The sequence below is a fragment of the Melanotaenia boesemani genome, chromosome 16 (assembly GCF_017639745.1).
Source record: "Melanotaenia boesemani isolate fMelBoe1 chromosome 16, fMelBoe1.pri, whole genome shotgun sequence".
NCBI classification, from domain to species: domain Eukaryota; kingdom Metazoa; phylum Chordata; class Actinopteri; order Atheriniformes; family Melanotaeniidae; genus Melanotaenia; species Melanotaenia boesemani.
The window spans coordinates 22,702,665-22,723,509 of NC_055697.1; the positions used below are offsets into that span (position 1 = coordinate 22,702,665).

Genomic DNA, 20,845 nt, shown 5'->3' on the forward strand with positions numbered 1-20,845 from the left:
AACTCTCCACATATCAGTCTGATCCCATCTGTGAGAAACAAGTCCAATCTATTGAGATCTCATGCCACAATCCACAGAGCACAAGGATCTGTTACTTACAATATGTCCGAGTACCAGAAACTCCAACACAGCTCCATGTGTTCTTTGTCCATGCCCTTCCTGAAGAAGACCTAATCAATATTATGCAGGGGTCATAACGTTATGACTGATCTGTGTTTTCTTTATCAGTTTAATCTAAAGACAAGCCGAAAATGTAAAAGCAAGTGACTGCCCCCAGCCAGAAGTACTACTTGGTCAGTTTCTGCAGCGCAAGTAGAATTATCCCTGAAGCTACAAGTTTGTGTTGACAAAAATACTCCAGTTGTCACTGCTGTTGCAAAAATTACTCGTCTTTTTTGTTTTTTCTCAATCCAATATGAGTCTAAACTTGACTAGCAATAAAAAATGTCAGCATTGATCAATATGTTCCATATAAGGAACTTAATTAATTTTTAATGAATAAACAAATGATCATTTTATTACAATTTCAAATCAGACAAAGGATTGAATGAAAAATGTTCACCAAAAGAAGAACGATGCCCACATTTACAGCATGAACCCAAGATAATTTATGCTTTGTCATGTAAACTTTTTCACATTCATCCAATTTTTCTTTCTTCAATTTATTTAAAAAATGTTTATAAAATTAGTAAACCTTCTCCAGTAATGTCGCCATTGTCCCATTTTTCCTGCAAACAGATCTGAATGTGTGCACCAATATGATTATGTATTCTATCTTGTTTAGAAACTTTTATCTCCACAAAATTCAATGTTGGGGGGCAGTCAGACCTGAATCTGTACCCTCCTCTTCCTCAGCTGCGCCTTTTATAATCTGTGCAAAATATTAGTTTATATTTTCCTATTGAACAATGCCTGGACATTCCTGCAAAGAAATATGATCTTAAAGGCAGCATGGGTTACTGAGGAGTCAAAAATCACTAGTTTCCTCCAGACAGCTTTACTGTTGTGATGACATTCTGCACTATGGAGGAGAAATATGCAGTTGCTTTTCTCTTTTTCTTTGGGGGATATGTTTTAAACATATTATTTCATATGTGTGATGCTCTGCCCTTCATTGCTCCTCAAAAACTCAGCCATTCTTAGAAGTTGCATTTACATCAAATAACCTATTAGCATAATTTCTTTTTCCCTTCCTTGCCACCCTTGAGGTCCCTCTGTCCCAACTCTCTTGGAATGTGTTGCAGGTCTGAAATGAAAAAAAAAAACAGCTGAATATAAACAAATCAAGAAAAGATCATGAAAAAAGATAAAACGTTAAATGCCTGCACTAAAATCAAAATGCATTTTTTTAAAACTTGCATTGTCTTTTAAACTTTTTCTTATTTAGTATTCAAGACCATTATGACTAAATTCACTCATTTGTAAGATGAAAAATAGTTAAAAGAGCCCTGATTGTGCACAGTATTGCTGTAGATTAATTACACCATGCTGTCTCTGAGCAAGGCACCAAAACCAGGAGCTGGTATGAATCTCCTACAGCTGCCTCCCTGTGGCTGCACTCCTGCCAGGACAGAGCAGTGAATGAAACATTGTTTTCAGGCAGTGAATGGTGAATGTCCCGTTTCTTTCACACCACTTCATCTGAAGTGGCCGCAGCTTGTGGACTGTGACTCTTCTGTGCGTTTTTATTTTTTCAGTCAAACGCTGGTGTCAGATCTTCAGAATGAGCCTGGATAATTGTCCTCAGTAACCTATATGTTTATTTACTGTTTCGCTGAGGTTGGAAGGGGTGATTTTCTCAGCTTATTTGACGCGGCTCTGACTTCACTGAATGTTCTGTGTGCTTTTCTTCTTTTACTGTAATGTTGAGTGAAATGGTAGAGAATACATGAAAGGGTCACACAGCATTTAAATATCCTAGCCCCACTTCTTTTTGTGTACCAACCACAACCACTCATTTCCCTCCAACCCTATCCTCACCCACCTTTACTCAAGGCCCTTATCTGGTTGGGGTGTCTTCTGTTTCCATCCACACATCACATGCAAAACAGCTGTGAAGAACAGCCTGTATATTTAGCCGTATTGTGAGGCTGCCGGGGGGCTGTGGCTGGCTTAGCCCATTACTGATACACAATGGGGACTTTGACAAGAGACAGCAAGAGGAAGGAAAGATCCTCCATGGTGAGATAAAAATAGACTGCTCAGTGTGTTGCATTGTGGACTCAGCAAGTGTGACTGAGCTACGATAGACAGAGAGGCTACCAAGTTGTTTCAAGTGTTTACATAAAGACTTAAACTGAAGCTTTATTGTCTTTCTCCCAGTGCGATCAACTGCTCGAAGAGATGAAGAGAGCAGAGTGGAACTAACAGTTGCTTTCTTTCTGTTTTTCCCTCAATTAATTGTTTAAGTCAGGGTGTCATCCATAAAGTTTTTGTTTTTTTTCCAACTAGCATTACTCAGGATTTAAAAGTGCCCCCAAGCTGATTTTCCAGGAGCTAGATTATTTTTAGAGCCCTGGGTCTGTTATATTTTCGCTGATGTCTAAGGTTCAGGGTAGATTCAGCAAATTAGTTCCAGTGCGTCACTGCACCCCAAGTAGTCCTCATTGGAGCCTGGGTACTGCCACACCGAGCCTACAGCAAAACCAGGAAGTCCCCTTCAACTGCATTTGATCATAATCCGTCCATGTTATGTGTTTCTGTGGGGTTTTGGGTGTTTAAATTTGTGCCTTAGAAAAAAAAAAAAGATTTAATAGAAAGCAAAAGTTGAAGTTTTTTTTTTTATTTCTTACTGCTGCTACCTGTGTCTTCAGTAGATGCCGCACTCTGTTCTGTGCTTTATTTTATTCAGAAGCTGTCCCTGTTACACATCTGTGTTTTTATTTATTTATGTAATTGCTCGAATTTGAACATTTTCTGTCACATTGGAGCAACTTTTCATTCTAGATCCGCTCCTCTCTTGCAACATTGAGACTGAGATGCTTCTGATCTGTCTTACACTCTACAGTAGAAACAAGAATATACTCCTCAGTTGCATTTGCGTAAAATATGCTAAATTTACACATTTCTACAGTTTCCCTTTTCATTCTGAGCTCCAAAAGAAATATCTGAGTCTATATGTTGCATTTAGAAGCAGTAAATTTAGAGCAAGTTACCAGGTTAAATAAGTTATTTCAAGTATGAACGTGAGGTGGCTGAGACAGAAAGATGGAAACCAATCAGAAATATTGAGCTCATCAAGTCCCCTCCCCAAAGGCTCAGGTAAATCTTAGTATAATTTCTATCAATCAAATAATCAATTACTAGGTTACAACTGCAACACAAGAAGAAAAGATTATTTTACTGGGTTGTGACTATGTGGAGGCTATAGAGCAGTGCTTGGAAATGACTTGGAAGTGACTGGAGGTAAATATGCAGTCGTAATGATGCACCAAAGTCAGTCAGTATTTCATATTTCTTGTGCTGAATTTAAAAAGGAAAATAAATTAATAAAATTTATTTAAAAGGTCATTTTAAAACAATATGTAATTGAGCTTGAAGAGTCAGTGTGAAGACATCTAGTACGTGATATCAGAAACAACATTTAACTACTTTTAATGCAGACTTTCTACTGAAAACTATTTAGCCACAGGGGAAGTAACAGAATGAGTAGAACTAACCTTGTATGAATAGTAGGGAAATCCATCACATCCAAGACTAAAAATAAATTGTACTGATAACTCGAGTCCAACCCACAGGGGATTTTTGGGGCAGTTTTTTACACCAGTATGTCAGCTTTCATAGCCTTTAGACTCTATAAATGTATTTACGGTGTGTTAACTATCTTGAAAATGAAAATAATTTGGGTTACAGTTTATTAAATGAGTTCAAAATTGAACAAGAAGTACATGCTCTGTTGTATTGCCACAGACTGTAACCCCAGTCTCTAGGGGAAGTGGAAAGAATGGGAAGATCATTGTTCTGATTTTTGTGGCTGTGGGAGTTTTAGGCAGGACCAGGGGGATGGGGTCGGGGGATGCCACAGCTGTTCAGTACATTTTATTGTATTCTACTTTGTTTTATGTATCTGTGGGATGAAAAAATAAATATTTTAAAATAAAGAAAATAAATTAATAAAAAAAAAAGATTGATTATGGAGTCACACAATTACTGAGTCAGTCTGTCTCTGGCATGATGCTGAGACCAATACATCTGACTGCAGAGTCCAGCTGAACTAAGAGCTAAAGGTAGTTTATCCTTGTGGCAGACTGCCGACATATAACAGCATCTACTGTTGTGGATCAGGAGAGGAATTTTTCATTCTTTTTCTTTTCAGATCAGTTACTTTGACTGGTCTTTAGACTCTGCTTTTCCATTTGTCTCAAATCAAAATGTGCCACAGTGATGTTATGATGCTTGTCGTTTCGACTAAATAAACGCGACAGTAGCAGCTTCCTGAAACGTGGATTTCTTAGATAGTAGAAAATGAATGACTCAAGTTAAAGATTTGATGGCGCTGCACTGATGTGGGGTTTTTTTTTTTTTTTTTTTTTTTTTTTCATTTAATTCAATTGAACATGAGAATAATGCAAGTGTTGCATTCAGTCCAAATGTAATAATGGTGTCAGATCTGCCAGAATACTGCTCCGTCTTTCTGTTTCTGTCTGAATTCTCATCATTTTCAGGATTGTGGAGCCATTTTTTTATCTGCTGATACAGAGCTCAGGTTCTATATTTAAACCACGTATCTCGCTTATCTACAGTCCCCTACTCCACGCAGCTGCACGGTGCAAATTTTGTTAAATACAGGTCTGCAAGGAAAGCTAATCTCCATGTGAAGAGCAATTCATGAAGGAAACCCAGCCTACTTCACAGCTTTCTTAAAATGTTGTCCTGTAGAGTTTTGATCAATATATAATATATAATTGTGTTGCTTGTGCATAGCCATGTGAGAAATAAATAAATATAATATTTAATGTAATATTTGTAGTATATTTCACTTTGTATTTGGATTTATTTTAAAAGGAAGGCAGAGTCTAAAATGGGGGGGGGGGGGGGGGGGGGGGGGGGGGGGGGTGTAGCTGAAGTTGACCATCAACAGTAGATTGGTTTTTGGGAAAGAGGGCAGACCCATAACCTCCACAGACCTTTCTTAAAAATTTAAATGAGAGTAGAATAGGACTTATATGGATTCACTGTGCAAATGAAGATTTACTTATTTAAGTAAAAACATTAAACTCAAACCAGACTGAATAAAGATTTGCACTGCACCAGATTCCACCTTTCTAACTAGTTTCTATCTGCGGTCCCTGTAGAAAGCAAGAGCAGAGATTTCAAAGGATTAAAGGGGGATGTTCCCATTCCATTTTTTTCTGTCCAATACCGATTCTGATACCTGGGGTTTAAGGTTTAAGTACGACTGAATGAATGAATGAATATATTTATTATAGACTTTGATGTATAATATTGTTACTATCATTTAATGGCCTTGCATATATTAAACTATAAAACATCAATTAACAAATGAAAACAATGATTGCCACATATCTTTTTAGTTTTTGAGAAGATAAACTCAAATCAAAGAATTTCTATTAAGAAAATCTTATAATTGGATTTACAGTGAAAGTTTTCCATGACAGACAGAGGTTGGTCAACCAGAACAGTAAATTCTAAAACTTTATTTGTTATTACGGTGCCTTTCTGTCTTTCTTTTGCAAATTTCATATTTTTCAAAGCATGTACTAGTGTTTTTATGTTCCTGCAAGGCAACAAACTCGTGCTCTTTCAGTTGATGGCAACCCAAATGCTTGATAAGGTTGCTGGTATTAAATTTGGCAGCATTCATGCCGCCTCTGGAGACTTCCGTCCTGCATATTAGACATGTCGCTCGTTTGCTAGTGGAATTTTCTAATAAGTAATGATGTCAAATTGCTAACATAACGCTAATGGTAAGTGTTAGCACAACAGTGACTCACGTGCAGCTGCTTCTCCGTCTACCAGTTCAAAACAATTCTTAAGCAAGATTGCATAACATCCTGTGTCTTGTGTGGTTGGGTTGGGCAGGAAAAACAGAATGATTCCATTTTTGTGGTATCAGATGGTGTTTAGAAAGAAATATTCACCGATTCCAATCCCCTTTTTTTTGGTAGAATCGGTGAGTATTTTTGATACTAATATTGGTATCGGCCCAACTCTAGTAAGAAATTAAAACATAAAAAGCAAAAGAAGGTAAAAAGGATGGGAAATTAATACATAAAATACATTGCAAACATATGTTTAGCATAAAGTGCAACTCATGCAACTTGGTGACCTTCTAAAAATATATAATTTTTTTTAAACTTTTCTCATTAGAAGTGATGTAATTAATGCCATAGGTTCACAGTTAACACCTTGTTTCTGCATAAAGATGATGCATCCAGAGGAAAAGGATTTGCATGTAAAAACAACTTATCATAACTTAAACATGTGTAATTTCTTTATTTTTTTTTTTTATTTTCTAATTATCTTCTGTCTCTATTTCAGGAATGAAGACAGAATTGAGAGGAGCGAACGACAAACCTGCACCAAGATGGACAGTATTGAAGCTGCTGAAGAACAGTAAATGCAGCCATACCCCCTCCCAGTGTTGCTTGTTTGTGTCACCATTGCTGTGTTTCTGCGCTGCTGTTGATCTCATGCAGAACTCTGTTGAACTGTAGACACCCAAGTCTAGACGAGGCGCTGTCGTGGGCACGGAGCTTCGAGATGATGCTGCACTCATTGGAGGGTCGAGAGGTCTTCAGGGAGTTCCTGCGCTCTGAGTACAGCGAGGACAACCTGCTTTTCTGGTTGGCCTGTGAAGAGTTGAAAAAGGAGACGAATCCCTCAGTGGTGGATGAGAAGGCCAGGATCATATACGAAGATTATGTGTCTATATTATCTCCCAAAGAGGTGAGTCACCGATGAAACAGAGACAATATGTGAATGAGACGGCACAACCTTAAGAACATTTGCAATATTATTGTTGTTTTTTGCAATAACAATGTGATTTGCAATATATATACAAATGCTTCAGTACATGATGCTAATCTCAGGTTTATTAATTCACCCTTATCTTCCCCTTCTGCACACTGATGTCCTACTTCAAGTCAAAATGTCTGGGATGTTGCAGTTCGCTTTGCAACATTGATGCAGAGCATGTTTGTTTTGCAATAACAATAACTGTTCAATATGTTTTGCTGCCCTACTTTTGAAATGAAAAAATAAATATAGCCTAGTTTACTACCAGAAGGCAGAAATGTCCTTCTAGGGGAGGGATGTCCAACTCCAGTCCTCGTGAGCTACCGTGCTGCATGTTTTAGATGTCTCCTACTACGACACACCTCTGCACAAGCCTGTTAATGACCCAGTGATTTGAGTCAGGTGTGTTACATCAGGTTAGAATCCAAAACCTGCAGGACAGTAGCTCACGAGGACCGGAGTTGGAGATCCCTGTTCTAGGGATAGTTTGGGGGCCTTATAGCCAGTGAATAAAGTACAGCAGATTTTGGTCAGTTTTATATTTGTTTAGAAAAAAGAGTTTTGTGTGAAAAAGCATTGGTTTTCAAATAGTCATTAAATAATTAGAAACTGAATTCAATTTGTGATACATATAACAATGCTTTTGTCATTCAGTGCTCTATAAATTTATATTGTTTATCACCTGATCACCAGCCAATGTTGCTTTAGATTCCTAAAGTTATCAGCCAATCATAATATCCACTGGCCAAATTTTTTTCTTGGGGAGAGAAATTAGATTATAATTGCAACTGAATGCATTTAACTTGGATTGCATTTAATGCTCTACTGTAAACTTTAGTTTCATAGATTTTCGTTCAACATTACTTAACAAGAAGAATTGTGACAGTCTTAACATTTTGGGAATATCTGAGCAGATGTCAAAGAAAATCATCATCTTAACTAAAGAGTCCATCCTAACTCCTCATTTAATTGACACAATCAGTACCAGGCAGACAGATCTCCCAATAAACTTTTTTGATCACCAGCCAATGTGGTAAGTAGAGTCCTAAAGTTATGGCCAATCAGAATTCCCAGCAGCCCAACTGCTTTTATGGGACAGTAATCCAGCTTGTAAGTGCAACTGAACGCATTTAATTATGTTTCGTTAAATTGTTTTTAATTTATTTTTATTTATAACAACATTCTCTTAAAGTTTGCTTCTCTAGCAAGAAACAAAGTAACTTAATAACCCATCATAAACCAGCCTAGTTGTTTACTTCATCCAACCATTGCCAGATTTCTGTTTTTCTTTCTACACGTCTCACTTCATTTAAATTTCTTTCCTCATTCAGCTGCACTTAGTTCAGGCAGTAGCTGGTGAACAGCACCAAGCACTCTAAAGTAAGATGATATGTCATGGAGCAAGCATGTGCAGAAAGTTGTGTTGGTGGGGCAATGATGTTTTCTGTTCAGAAATGTCCATACAATTAAAAAACTTAAGCAGATACACCTAAACCTGTCTCTTTGTGAACATGGTACTAGCCTGACGTGAAACTATGGGCAATGGTCACTCTTAAGTAGACCTCAGATGAGTCATGAGCCTAAATGATTAAAGCATTGGCGCTTTCTCAGGCTACTTAAGCGAAATCTCCCACTATCACCATCAGAACTGAAGAAGTTCTTCTGAACGAGAGCGAATCATCTTTCACCCTAAAGTGCATTAACCTGGAATGGATGGGAACCTTTGCAGACATCTTCAACTACCGCCATGTTTTTTGCTTCTTCTATTACACGTCATTAAATTTCACTCCTCTTTCAGCTGCACTTTGTTCAGGCAGGAAATTGTGCACCATGCACCATGCATGCTCAAGTAAGCAAGCAGCCAATGGGCGTGAGATCATTGAAAAGTGTTCATGGAAAATGTAGTGATAGCACGGACAAATAAGTTAAATGATGCCAGTAAATTGTCATTTATATCCACAAAAAGAAATGGTAAATAAAATTTACAAGCACAGGTTGTTGGGTGATATTTTAAAGCTCAAATCAAGCATTTTTAATTTTTAATGGTATTGAATAGAAGTTTTGCCTTTTTTGTTTTTGGAGATACACACTTGGTGAATTGAAAGCAAAGGATATAACTAAAAGCCAAAAACTGTAGAAACTATCATAGTGAGCATAAATTAAATAGGAGGCACATAAAGTAGGTGCCATAAATTTGTTTTGTTCAGAGACCAAATAGTGATCTATTGGTTAATTATTACTCTAATCAAATGTTTATCACATTATTTTCCTGGACTCTTTCTTAATGAAACTACCCACCTGTAAACTGGTTCAATAACGATGTTCTCCTCACCCCAGGTGAGTCTGGACTCGCGGGTCAGAGAAGGAATAAACCAGAGCCTGGCGGAGCCCAGCAACCTGATGTACGAGGATGCCCAACTCCAGATTTACACCCTAATGCACCGCGACTCCTTCCCACGTTTCCTGAACTCCTCCGTTTACAGAGACCTCCTGGCCAGCAGGAGACGCACCTGCCTCGACACCTAAACCTCTCTACCCTTTGTCATTGCCATCATACGCCAACAAGACTACTACTTAAACTTCAAATACTACTATGGTGCCAGAAGTCGGGTTTGGAAAGTCTCTCGCTCTGTTTTAACTGAAAAGACTGAATGACGTCCAAAACAGCTGGTTGGTTTTTTTTTTTTGTTTTGTTTTTTTTTGTTTTGTTTTGTTTTTCTTTTTTTGTTTGTTTTTTGTTTTATATATTTTTTAAGCAATTTATATCCAGTTGTCCACTGGAGCCAGGTCGGCCTTTGCTGGCTGCTTATTGGTCAATTTGAGACCATTAATGCTGGCCAGTGCTTGTTTTGCTAGCAATTTGTGCTGTTTGTTTCAGATGGCGGGCCCGCCCACGTATCAACCATGGGTTGAAATGGCCAACCAAATGGTCAGGTGTTGGTTAATTGTGGACAAGGACTCCTCAGGTGGTGAGGACAGAAAAAGAGAGACATAAAGGACAAACCCACTGTTCCTGTACTGTAATATTTAGTCCTCACGCTTTTTACCCTCACTTTAATATTCCGTCTACTCTCTTTCACCATTTTTATTTGTTTGTTTGTTATTGTTTTTGTCCCATTTTTCTGCTTTACTTAACTTTGTTTTGCTTATTATGGTTCTTCACTGTCCAAACATGACAACCAGTTGTTGGAGGGAATTGGGGCCTTTATGCCCTTCCAGCCAATAGAAGCACTGGCTCTGCATGCAAGCTCTCTATCTCTCTACTGTAGCTTGAAGATATAAGCCGCGGACTGCAACTGTTTTTGAATACTGAGAGGTATTAAGGCAGAGGAGCTGTATCTCCGTCTGGCTGTCTGTGTTCAGTGAAGGGAAAAAGTACACTTCTGCCAATTTTAAGCTTTCTGCAGTTTTTATGAGGAGATTTAAAGGCTTCTGCCACAGAGGCAGCAGCACCTACCCATCCATCTATCCATTCATCCATCCGCCTGTTATTCTATCCGTCCATCCGTTCGTCCAGACACTTTCCTGCGTTAGAATTCTTTAACTGGGAGAAGTAAGGGCTAAAATTGTGGTAGGGCAGCTACATCTACTATTATGACTCATGAACTTTAAATGAAAAATCTCTCCGTTGAGAAAATCACAATGCCTTTACATGTTATACAAAAAAAAAGGGCAGCACAAGTGCTGCTGGAGATTTTCTGTAAAGCAACCACAGTTTGTCCAACAATCCCTACCTCCCATCCTTTTCCTCCCATTCCGCCTCTCTCCAACTTAGACCATCACAGCCTGCCAAGCACAGGTGCCCAGTATATATATGTGTGTGTGGGTGTGTGTGTGTGCATGGAAGAGAGGGGGACGGCTGGAGAAAATAAAAAGACACCCGCAGTAACACTTGCCCACATATAAAAATTTAAAGCAGAAAAATAGGGTTTGCTTTTGATTTGCTCAGAGAACAGTAGCAAATGTCCTGGTACAGATCATTTAATTGTCTTTTTAGCCATAGCCTCTGTTTGTAAGGCTTTAGCTTTAGATGTTCTTGGTACAACTTTCTTTGAGGTCAAATATCAGCAGATGCTTCTCTGAACTGGGTGCCAAACATGATTTCCAAGATGCTGTTGGAGATATTCGATTTGATGTCACCAGACTGTAGAACGTCGGCCATTCTGGAGTGTGGTAGTCCCTCAGTTAGCTAATGCCTGCCCGAGACTCGTCCATTTCCTTTTTCCTTACCATAGCTGTGAAAGAGGGCTGGTGTGATAATGCTAGCATGCCACCATACCAGGCTAGCAAAGATGTTCGCATAGTCATGCTGCACACAAGCCTTTTCAACAAAGCCAACTAGATTTTTAGCATGCTGTAGGCAAGCAGTTAGCATGCTAGTTAGCATCCTTTCTCCCACTGCCAGCCCTCACACACTTTGGGTTTTTTTTCTAATTTGACAGCATGCAACGATAAAGGATATGTGTGTGAGGTACAGTTGCACACTTAACAGAAAAAAAAGAAACGTTTAAGTGATTCTTGCCAAATGTCCCGCTAGCATTTTTAGCATATAATAGGACACTGTTTTTTATAATATGAATATTTGAACATGAACTTTGTTTCTGATCTGTGGATCTGCAGTCGAAAGTGCATGAGTGCAGTATGTGCTGTTTTGTTTCAAGCCTCTGTATACATTCATTATGTCATTTAATGGATATCTGACCTCCTGGTCAGGATGGTGGTTAGTGCAGTGTCACTGAAACAGTGCTGCACCTCTTTGATAAATGTAGGCATCCATGTTGCCATCTCGTTTAACTACCTGAAGTTTATGTGCCAAGCTTTGTCGGGATGAAAATTTTAGAGCAGAAGGTACAAGATACTGATGTTAAATTGAAAGGAAGTTAATAAATTGTCGGAAAGTTATCACATGAATCAACTGAATCACCTTTCAGGATAAATGTTGTGTTGCTAGTGTTAAATCAGTTATGTACCTGACTGCATATAGTTAGCACCTGCACGTTTCTTCTGAGGAACAAAATTAGGGGACAGACAATTCAGTTGATCTTAAAGAAACACATTTTCAGGTTCTTTGCTTGGACCTTAATGGAAAAGCACCCATGGGAACGTTTGATTTACAGCTTTCTCCTGAATTGAAATTGCAGTTTTGCTGTATTTACTAAAAATACACTGTTTAACCTTTGGCAATACAGCACTCATTTTCAGCCAACATGTATATCCACCAGAGCTTGACTTGATATTGCTTGGCTGCTTTAATCAAGAGCTGTGCATGCATGTGCCCAATTGATCAGAGGCAGAAAAATACAGAATTAGTTCTAATTAATGAAGGTAAATTTTCAACTTGGACATGTTTCATTTCTAGGAAACACAAGCATTTTAGATGTTGCATTTGGATGACTGGAACTTTTCACCGTTACTCATAAAGTTCTTGCTGGCAAATCCCTCCTCTGCACAGTACAGTTCTGTTTTCATGTTGTCTATATATTAATTAACATGAGAATGTTTCACCAAGAACCAGATAATGAAATCATGGTGCAATCAAACCAAGTTTACATTTATAAATTGTGAGATGTGTGTACCTTATTAAATGCTCGTAACAGCGGGGAGCTAACAGCCAGCAGATTTAGAGCTGACACGAGTCAAACTGGGAGAGTTTTACGGGGAGGACATACACAGCAGAAATACAGATTTTTCTGCTTATGTCTTTTCCTCTTAATTTATTCTGACTTTTACGCAGTGGGGAGTACACGGTTGTTTATTTTTTAATAACTGCATTTTAAATGTGGATTTTACAAGCAATGACGATAATGTAAAGTGATGTAGTGTCAACGCTGAGTTTAGATTTATGTCTTTAAATTTCCATGGATTTCAAGTGAGTTGGTTTTCAAAACATGGCCATGGTTTTATTGACTTAGACACAAAAAGAGAGAAAAAAAAAGAAAGGTCGAGAGCTGAAGTGTCCCGACAGTATGGAGGTATGCGAAGCTTTGGCCTTACTGATACTATTTTTTTTTTTTTTCCTTTTCATTGAAAAGAAAAAAAAGATAAACAAAACTTCTCTGTAGGCTTTTCACTACCTCTCATGTTGGTTAATTTATTTCACATCTAGTTGTCAAATGTACAAGTTGTTTTTAGATCTACTTGAAGCCTAACACTGTAAACAAAAATGTGCACAGAAAATGACTATGTATATGACCAGAGGGGTTAAAGAGAGCTTGGCCTAGTCAACATTATTATTATTATGAATATTATTATTATTATTATTTTGTTTGTATGTATGTTTGTTTTTAATTGTGTTGAGCTGAACTAGATTTTGCATCTCTATAAAGAATTCAGGAATCCACTGTCTAAGGGCTAATCCCATTTTTGCCTATGCAAATCTGTTACTGTGGGTGAGTTGGGAGAGGGCGAGCTACCGTACCTTTCACCTGTTTTAGATGGACCATGGTTTACATTGCCCTTTGCTGATATTCTTCAATCTTATTCAGCAAAAATGTATGCTTATTTTTGTTTCTATATAAATATATATAAAAAATACATATAACAAGTAATATACAGAGAAAATAGTATATGCCTTCGTGATGATGAAAAAGAATACTTGCTGAAAACAAATAAATGTGTTGTCTGACATTATGTGGCTGTGTGCTGGAGTCTTGGTAAGATAGGTGACTGGAATTTAGCTGTCAGGAAAGCTCTCATTTTTCAGGCTACAACAGTTATATGCTGACCCTGTGCAGTGTTGCCTAACTGAAGGGAAAAAGAAAACTATATATATATGTATTAAAGGAGCACCGACATCATGAATACACTGACATTGTTACCCAGCTCCCAGTCTGTGCAGCAAAGAAGGTATTTGGGCCAAACTAGGACTTAACCTTGGCTGTAACATCCTACTGTAACATTTGCTTGTTTTTACAGCAAGACTATGTAACTTTTGCTAAACAAAAGGCTATCTTTAAATGGAGTATTGTGTTGAAACAGCACAGGTAAAGTCATAAAGTCAACAGTTTACTGCTTATGAGAGTCAATTTGTTTCTTAAGATTTTAAGGAAGTTTTTTGTTTTTGTCTTTTAATGGTTACATAGTCTTACTTTAATGAGCTAAGTTGAAGCAAATATGGGAACAAGAGTGCTGAATCAATAATGAGATGAGCACTGTCCTTATGTAAGTCACGTTCATTTATCAAGATAATAAAAAAACAGTCTACTGCCCATGGAATTGTTTACATTTTATCATGATTATCTTTTTTTTTTTTTTTTTTTGGTTTGTTTGTTTTTTTTGTCAGTGCACACAACACAAAACTGGTGAAATTGTAATCAAGTGTGATGTAAAAAAAAAAATATATATATATATATATATATGAAAAAATGACCACTTATTTTTCTATTCTTGTTTTCTTTGTAGCCACATCTAGTCAGGCTATCACTGTGTTGAGACAAGAGTGCTGATGTTGAACAGAAGTGGGTTTTATTTTTTCAATATTAATGCAAGATGTAAGACAGGTGAGGAGTTAATCATAGATTTTTTTTTTATTATTTTTTTTTTTTTAAGGTTTGTTTTTTTGTTTTTTTTTTCCACAGTGCATCATGGCTGAAGAAGGGCAGGTCTGTCTTCTGACAGATGTTGCTTTGGGTGTTTCATCAGTTGGATATGGTGCCTCTTTATGCTTCACAACAGACCTCAAGATCTTTTTCTCAGTCTGTCTCATTATCCATCTCTCAGGCTCTCACTTCCTCTCTAAAGCATCACACATACAAGGCAGAACACAAATAGCCCCGTTTAACAGCAAAGCTCACGCTGATGTTTTCTTACTCTGACATGAATACAGACTGGCTCATACTGTCCTTTTTGTGCCTCTTTCAGAGGTCTCTGTGCTACTTTAAGAAAGAAAACATGTTTGTGCAGGTACTGCTTGAAGTTGGTTATCAACAGATTTAGGCAATCACTTTTCTCTTTATTGATTTAGATGCCTAAGCCTCTTGGTTGTTGTCATGCCTTTGTAGATAGATTGCAGTCATTGAGAAATGATCTGCAGATGAAGATTTGAAAAAAAAGTTAGTCACTTAAGACAATTGAAAAAGTGACCTTTTTTTATTCAGCATGCTTTGTGCTAAATAAATGAAATAATTCAGTTATTTGCTATAAACGATACTGTATGAGTATGTATTCTAGTACTGCAGTATGCAGACAATTAAAAATATGAGAAACTCTTTTAAGAGCTTCATATTTTTCTTCTAGTATGTTTGACTAATATCGACAGTTATGGGTGTTTAATTCTTGTTTTGAGTGTTACATGAATTGCCACAATGACTAAATTACCCTCTTTGTATTAACAAACAATATACCATATATGGTTATTTTCACATGCATGACTTGCAGAGAATCTTTTTTTTTTCCAAGACAGCACTGTTTAATCAAGAGTTTGGTCAGTCAAGCTTACATTTTCATGATATTCACTGATTGCTGTATGACTTTTAAACATGACAAAGATCATTTTATTTACATTAAGCCAGGTAAATTTGATCTTTTTGGTCACTACTTGTCAAAAAGAATGGAGGAATAGTAGATTTATTTTCCTATACAAGGTATCATCTTGCCACACTTAGGGGATGTGTGTCAGATTTAAAATGCAGAGATGAGGGAATGTCAATCAAGCTTTAATAGTAGCCAGAATACAAGTGAACCCAAAAGTCCAGTTAAAAACATCTGAAAGCGCTGTGCCCCTATCCCTCAGGGTTGTGTTGCCCCAGAGTTTGATCACTTTTTATTGTGATTAATCAGAGAAACTGTTCAACTCTCCTAAACTGTAGCATTCAAAAGACTTTTGCCTCATCTTACTGCAATGTAATGACGGTGTATTTGTGTGAAACATTATATTTGCTTAGTATTGGTAATTCAGTACGTGGTAATACAATTTGGATAATATTTGTACTCCTTCCTAGTATACTAGGTGGGCTAAGAATATTCAGCATTGTTAAAACTGCTAAATATAAAGGATGTGAAAAATTATTTAGGAAAATGTTTGAAACCAAGACCTAGTGTAGCAAATCGACGCCACTTTCAAGTTTGTGTGCTAAACATAACGTTTACAATGAAGCCAGCAGCAAGCTAACTTAGCTTATCAAAATTTTGTCTTGATTTGTCTTGTTAAGGTTTAATCCTTTTTCTACCACAAACCATAAACTGCTGTTACGTTGCAATTATGGTTCACACTAAAGTTATAAATTAGCTTAGTTATCTAAAGGCTAGGCTAGTAGTTTCACCTTACTAGCCTTAACTAGCTAGTCCTAGCTAAGATAAGCTAAGCTAACCAGCAGCTCGAATTGTAAATGAACACAAATAAGCACTTTTGCCAAAATGTCAAGTTATTCTTTAACGTAATCATTTAACAAGTAGTTAAAATGTGTAGAAGACTCAAAGGAGGGGATTAAAATTGAATTTCATGTGGTCAGTTCAACTGTCCAGCTCAGTGCTTTTGGTGGAGAAAATGTGCCATATTTATTATAATCTGATTTTTGTTTCAATGTAAAGAGGTCAGATGAATTGTTTAAATATTAAATCACAATTTATGTTGCACACAATATGGTCCTGATGAAACTAATTTTGTCATGCGACATTGCTGTGATGGGTCTGTTTCATCTTTCTGAACCATCCATCAACATGTAAATCACAAACCTTTGTAAACAGGTACTGAATATTTTGCAACATGACTGGTGTGGATCCCAATCAGTCACACCATTTCTAACTACAAAACTGTAACTTGTCACAAGAGGCTGTTCACTGTTTCTAATTTGTTTTGAACTGTCTTGATTTATTACAACCGGAAGGCTATATCAGACACATGTTATCTCAAAAGACACAAAAACAGTTGTTTATCAGCCTTGAACCTCATATGAGTTAGTGTCACATTAACAGTGTGCTCATGTTGTAGTACATTTTAATCTACTTATCTTCTGTCTGTCTTTGTTTACATGATGACATCTTGCATTAAGAGAGAACTACAATCTATGGTAACTGCCCTTGAATATCCATTATTTAAATAGTGCTGCTAGAGAGAGAAATATAAATGTAAAAATTAAAAATAAATACTGAATAGATTTTTGCCAAATGTGACTGTGTCTTTCTTTGACTTAGGGTGTGAATAAAAAACTGTTGCAGTAGCACTGTAAATTTGAACTTTCTTTCTTTCTTTCTTTCTTTCTTTCTTTTTCTTTCCTTTTCTCACTTTTGCACTTGAACTCATACATATACTGGAATCTTTAGTGATATGACCCTCTTGTTTGGGAAGCACAGATGAATACTACCAGTGATAACGCTGTCACTGCCCTGAAACCATGAAATGAGCTGCCTGAAGAAATTTGGGGCTAGCCATATAAAGCTTTGCAGTTTCATGTCTAAATGGTGTGTATATACAAAGGCAAATCAATGCATATGAATACATATGAATGGTCCTCTAAATCTGAATCATTGATTTCTTCTCTCATTTTAGTCATGAATAGATGTAGACACTCGCCTCTTTAGTCATTTGCAAGTAAAAAGACATTCTGCACCCCAATTCAATAGGGTTGCACAAGACAACAAGAACTGCACTCCAACTTACTAAATGTGAAAAAAATTCAATCTTCTGTTTGGTGGCTTTAGTTCTGAAAATGCAAAGAAAACAACTGCTAAATGAAAAAGGTAACAGCCACGATCAACTCTAAAGATAAGGAAGCTGAAGAAGTTAAAAAGAGAATAGGTCAGATTAAGAACTAGAAGCCCAAAAGTTAATCAGCTCACAGAGACAGCACCAAGGCTTATGCAAGGAAGACCAACCACTATGGTTTGACTGCTTTGGATAACCACACAACCTGTATATTGGATTATACAGAAATTGTCAGAATGTACCGATCAGTATGTGTAGACACCGATGTACAAACCATTTTATGTTTTTATTTATTTTTTTAACAACCAAACCATCATGTTGTTCCAGAAAATCAGATCAATCTATAAATACTTTTTCTCTTTTTGATGGTGCAGTTCTTCCGACATGATGGAAAAGGCAAAGTTATGTACATTAAAAAAAATAATTATAAAAAAAACTATGGAATACAAGCTTGCCTCTTGGAGCTCAAAACCTTAATCCTGGAAGCCTATGACTTTTAAGGCTATGAAAACTTAAACATGGACCCTAAATCCCACTAACAGTACCATGGGAACTGTGGTATTGTGTTTGCTGGTCCTTAGAAATGTTAGCTCAATCCTGGGGACTTACAATCATAGGGCCATAGGAACTCGGAGGAACATCAGAACATCATGGAAACAATAATCCATGGATCTTAGAACCATGGAAACAGCTAATGGTACCTGGAATTCCAGGCAATGTCGGGTCTGAGAGAACATAGGACGCTTTTATTTAGACCTTGGGAACTTAAAGACCCTGAACACTTATTACACAGGGCCCTTGAACATTATGAGGAACTGCAAAAGATAACACTTTTTTTGTCCAGATATTAATATTTAAGACTAAATTATCTTTACATTTGTCAGTTATCCATAGCCTTACTATAGCATTAGCCTGCTGACAGATGTTGTTGACATTACATACCTTAAACTGTCCAGAAATCAGATAACTAAGGTTTAAAGGTCCCATATTAGGTTAAATTCACTTTGTAAAGGTTTTTCTAAGAGTCATGTGTGTCCTCATAGCCTGTGTATGAGGCCCAAAAATGAGAAAATTCTGTCTCCTCTCTACCTTGCTTGCTCCACTTTTTAGCAAATGTGTGCTCTAATTAGTCAGTCTTAGATCTAACCACTGGCCCCGGTAGTGGATACTGTCTTTTAACCCCCACCCCAAATGGGCACCAGCCAAAGCCGGCTCTTCTCCTAGAGATGGGTGTGGACATGCACCACTCATGAACATTTAAAGGTACAGATACAGAAACAGCCTGTTTTCAGTAGAGCTCACTAGAGCCTCATTTGGAATGGCTGTAATTAAGGACCAAGGCTGAATTTGGGGAAATACACTTTAAAAACAATGTTGTTTGACTTCGAATACTCATATGAAATAGCTGAAAAAATATATAATATGGAACCTTTAATTCGTCCCATCCTGGCACACAGATTTATCGAAATTAATAACAGAAAGAGGCCACTTAATTTAAAAACATATTTATTTCCTCATCTGGATCACATTTTCAGACTTTACATTCAGACAACAGGGTGAGACCACATGCTGAGGACAAGAGAGTATTTAGGCTCATGTGCACAAGTGCTCTCTTATGCATTCCTCTGTATGTATGTGCAACTTCTCATAAAGTCCTCCCTGTATATGGATGTGCGTGTGTGTGTTTCTTGTCTGTCAGGCAGTCTTTTGATCAGGTGGCTCTGGGGCAGATGAGGCAGATGCTGAGTCCTCCTGGGTCTTGTCTAATCCTTGGCTGCAGCCCTGATCGCTTGACTGTGTGCCGTTTCTCACTGTGGTGGCGCCGTTAGAATTGGTTGCATCTATACTCTCATATGCCTCTGATGTCCACTAAAGAAAAAGGAGACAAGGTTAGGAGAGGACACATGGAGGATGTATGATGTGTCTAAAATTGACAAGACTATACAGCCACAGTGGTGATTGCTGACATTAGTTCTCTGAGACTTGAACCAAAAATATGAATTTTACATTCATTCTCTGTATTATTCTCTGTATTCATTATGGGTCACGGGTAAGCTGGAGCCTATCCCAGCATTAACAGGTGAGACCCTGGCAGGTTACCAGTCCGTCACAGGGCCAACCAACCATTCACACACGCACTCACTCCTAGGGAGAATTTAGAGTCATCAATTAACCTAACATGCATGTCTTTGGACATACACGGGGAGAACATGCAAACTCCATACAGAAAGACCACCGCTCTCAAAGTTCGAACCTCCCCCCAGCCGAAATTCGAACCAGCGACCTTCTTGCTGTGAGGCTGCTGTGCTTTCACATTCACCCATTCACACACACATTCACACATTCATGCAATGCAAGGCACTCAACTACGACCCATCAGGAACAATTAGGGGTTTGGTGTCTTGCTCAGGGATACCTCAACATGAGTTCTCTGGGCCAGGATCGAACCAGCAACCCTTGGGCTACACTCTACCCACTGAGCCATGCCGCCCCTGTTAATTTTACATTCTCTTTTAATTTGATTATTAGCTACTTGTGTGAAGCATAGGTCACTGACGATGGAAAGCTTCCTTTCAGGAGGATAAATGTGCTCACAGTGGCATTTTGGAAGTTGTATTTACTGTTCTCTTGCTAATGGTTACTTAAGATGTTCCATACCGTGCTCAGATCTGCAAATTTTTAGGCCAAAGCTAGGAAATGATTGACTAAATTTGGTTAAACAAATAGAAACAAGGAGCCCCTCCAATCTAACAAAGACTGAAGAACAGCTGTTTTCATGACTAAAAGCTGAGGTTATAATCAAAATCAGAATAAATTTGGGAATGATTTATGGATGAAACAGAATGAGAAACAGGATGAATGTCCGTGCTATGAAGTACATTCACAGACATAATGTGCACTTTTTATAAAAGTTGTGTTGCAGAGCACCATAAGGAAGGAGAGTACCTCAGTTGATCACTCATTTTACACAACTACCTGTTGGTTTGTACTCTACCTGCGTGGCTCTGCTATTGGACCTGTGTGAGGGTCCGATGACGATGTTGACACTGGATGAGGACTGTGTGTCGGTGGTGTTGCCCCCTTCAGCGGCGGACAGCCCGGAGATAACCAGACCACTGGAGAAACTGCGTTTCCCAAACAGAAGGCTGAGCGTAGAAGAAGATGAGGAAACCTGGGAAAGACACACCAAAGGACTGAATGCTAAGTATGGACATAAGAGAGCCT

At 37.8% G+C, this 20,845-nt stretch overlaps 2 protein-coding genes across 4 annotated transcripts in view; one reads left to right on the forward strand and one right to left on the reverse strand.

Moving 5' to 3' along the window:
• The window catches only part of rgs17 (regulator of G protein signaling 17), a 33,040-nt gene extending 15,963 nt beyond the window's left edge, over positions 1-17,077 (forward strand). For both annotated transcript variants that reach the window (XM_042010943.1, XM_042010944.1), the window contains 3 exons: positions 6,502-6,576; positions 6,678-6,909; positions 9,316-17,077. In XM_042010943.1, coding sequence (XP_041866877.1) covers positions 6,502-6,576; positions 6,678-6,909; positions 9,316-9,504 — 496 coding nt within the window. In that variant the 3' untranslated portion in view covers positions 9,505-17,077. The remainder of the gene's footprint in view (positions 1-6,501; positions 6,577-6,677; positions 6,910-9,315) is intronic.
• A 2,032-nt stretch (positions 17,078-19,109) lies between these two features.
• pcnx2 (pecanex 2) overlaps positions 19,110-20,845 on the reverse strand; it is a 30,075-nt gene continuing 28,339 nt past the window's right edge. For both annotated transcript variants that reach the window (XM_042011055.1, XM_042011054.1), the window contains 2 exons: positions 20,616-20,792; positions 19,110-19,489 (listed from right to left, as the gene is read on the reverse strand). In XM_042011055.1, the coding sequence (XP_041866989.1) occupies positions 19,316-19,489; positions 20,616-20,792 (351 nt within the window). In that variant the 3' untranslated portion in view covers positions 19,110-19,315. The remainder of the gene's footprint in view (positions 19,490-20,615; positions 20,793-20,845) is intronic.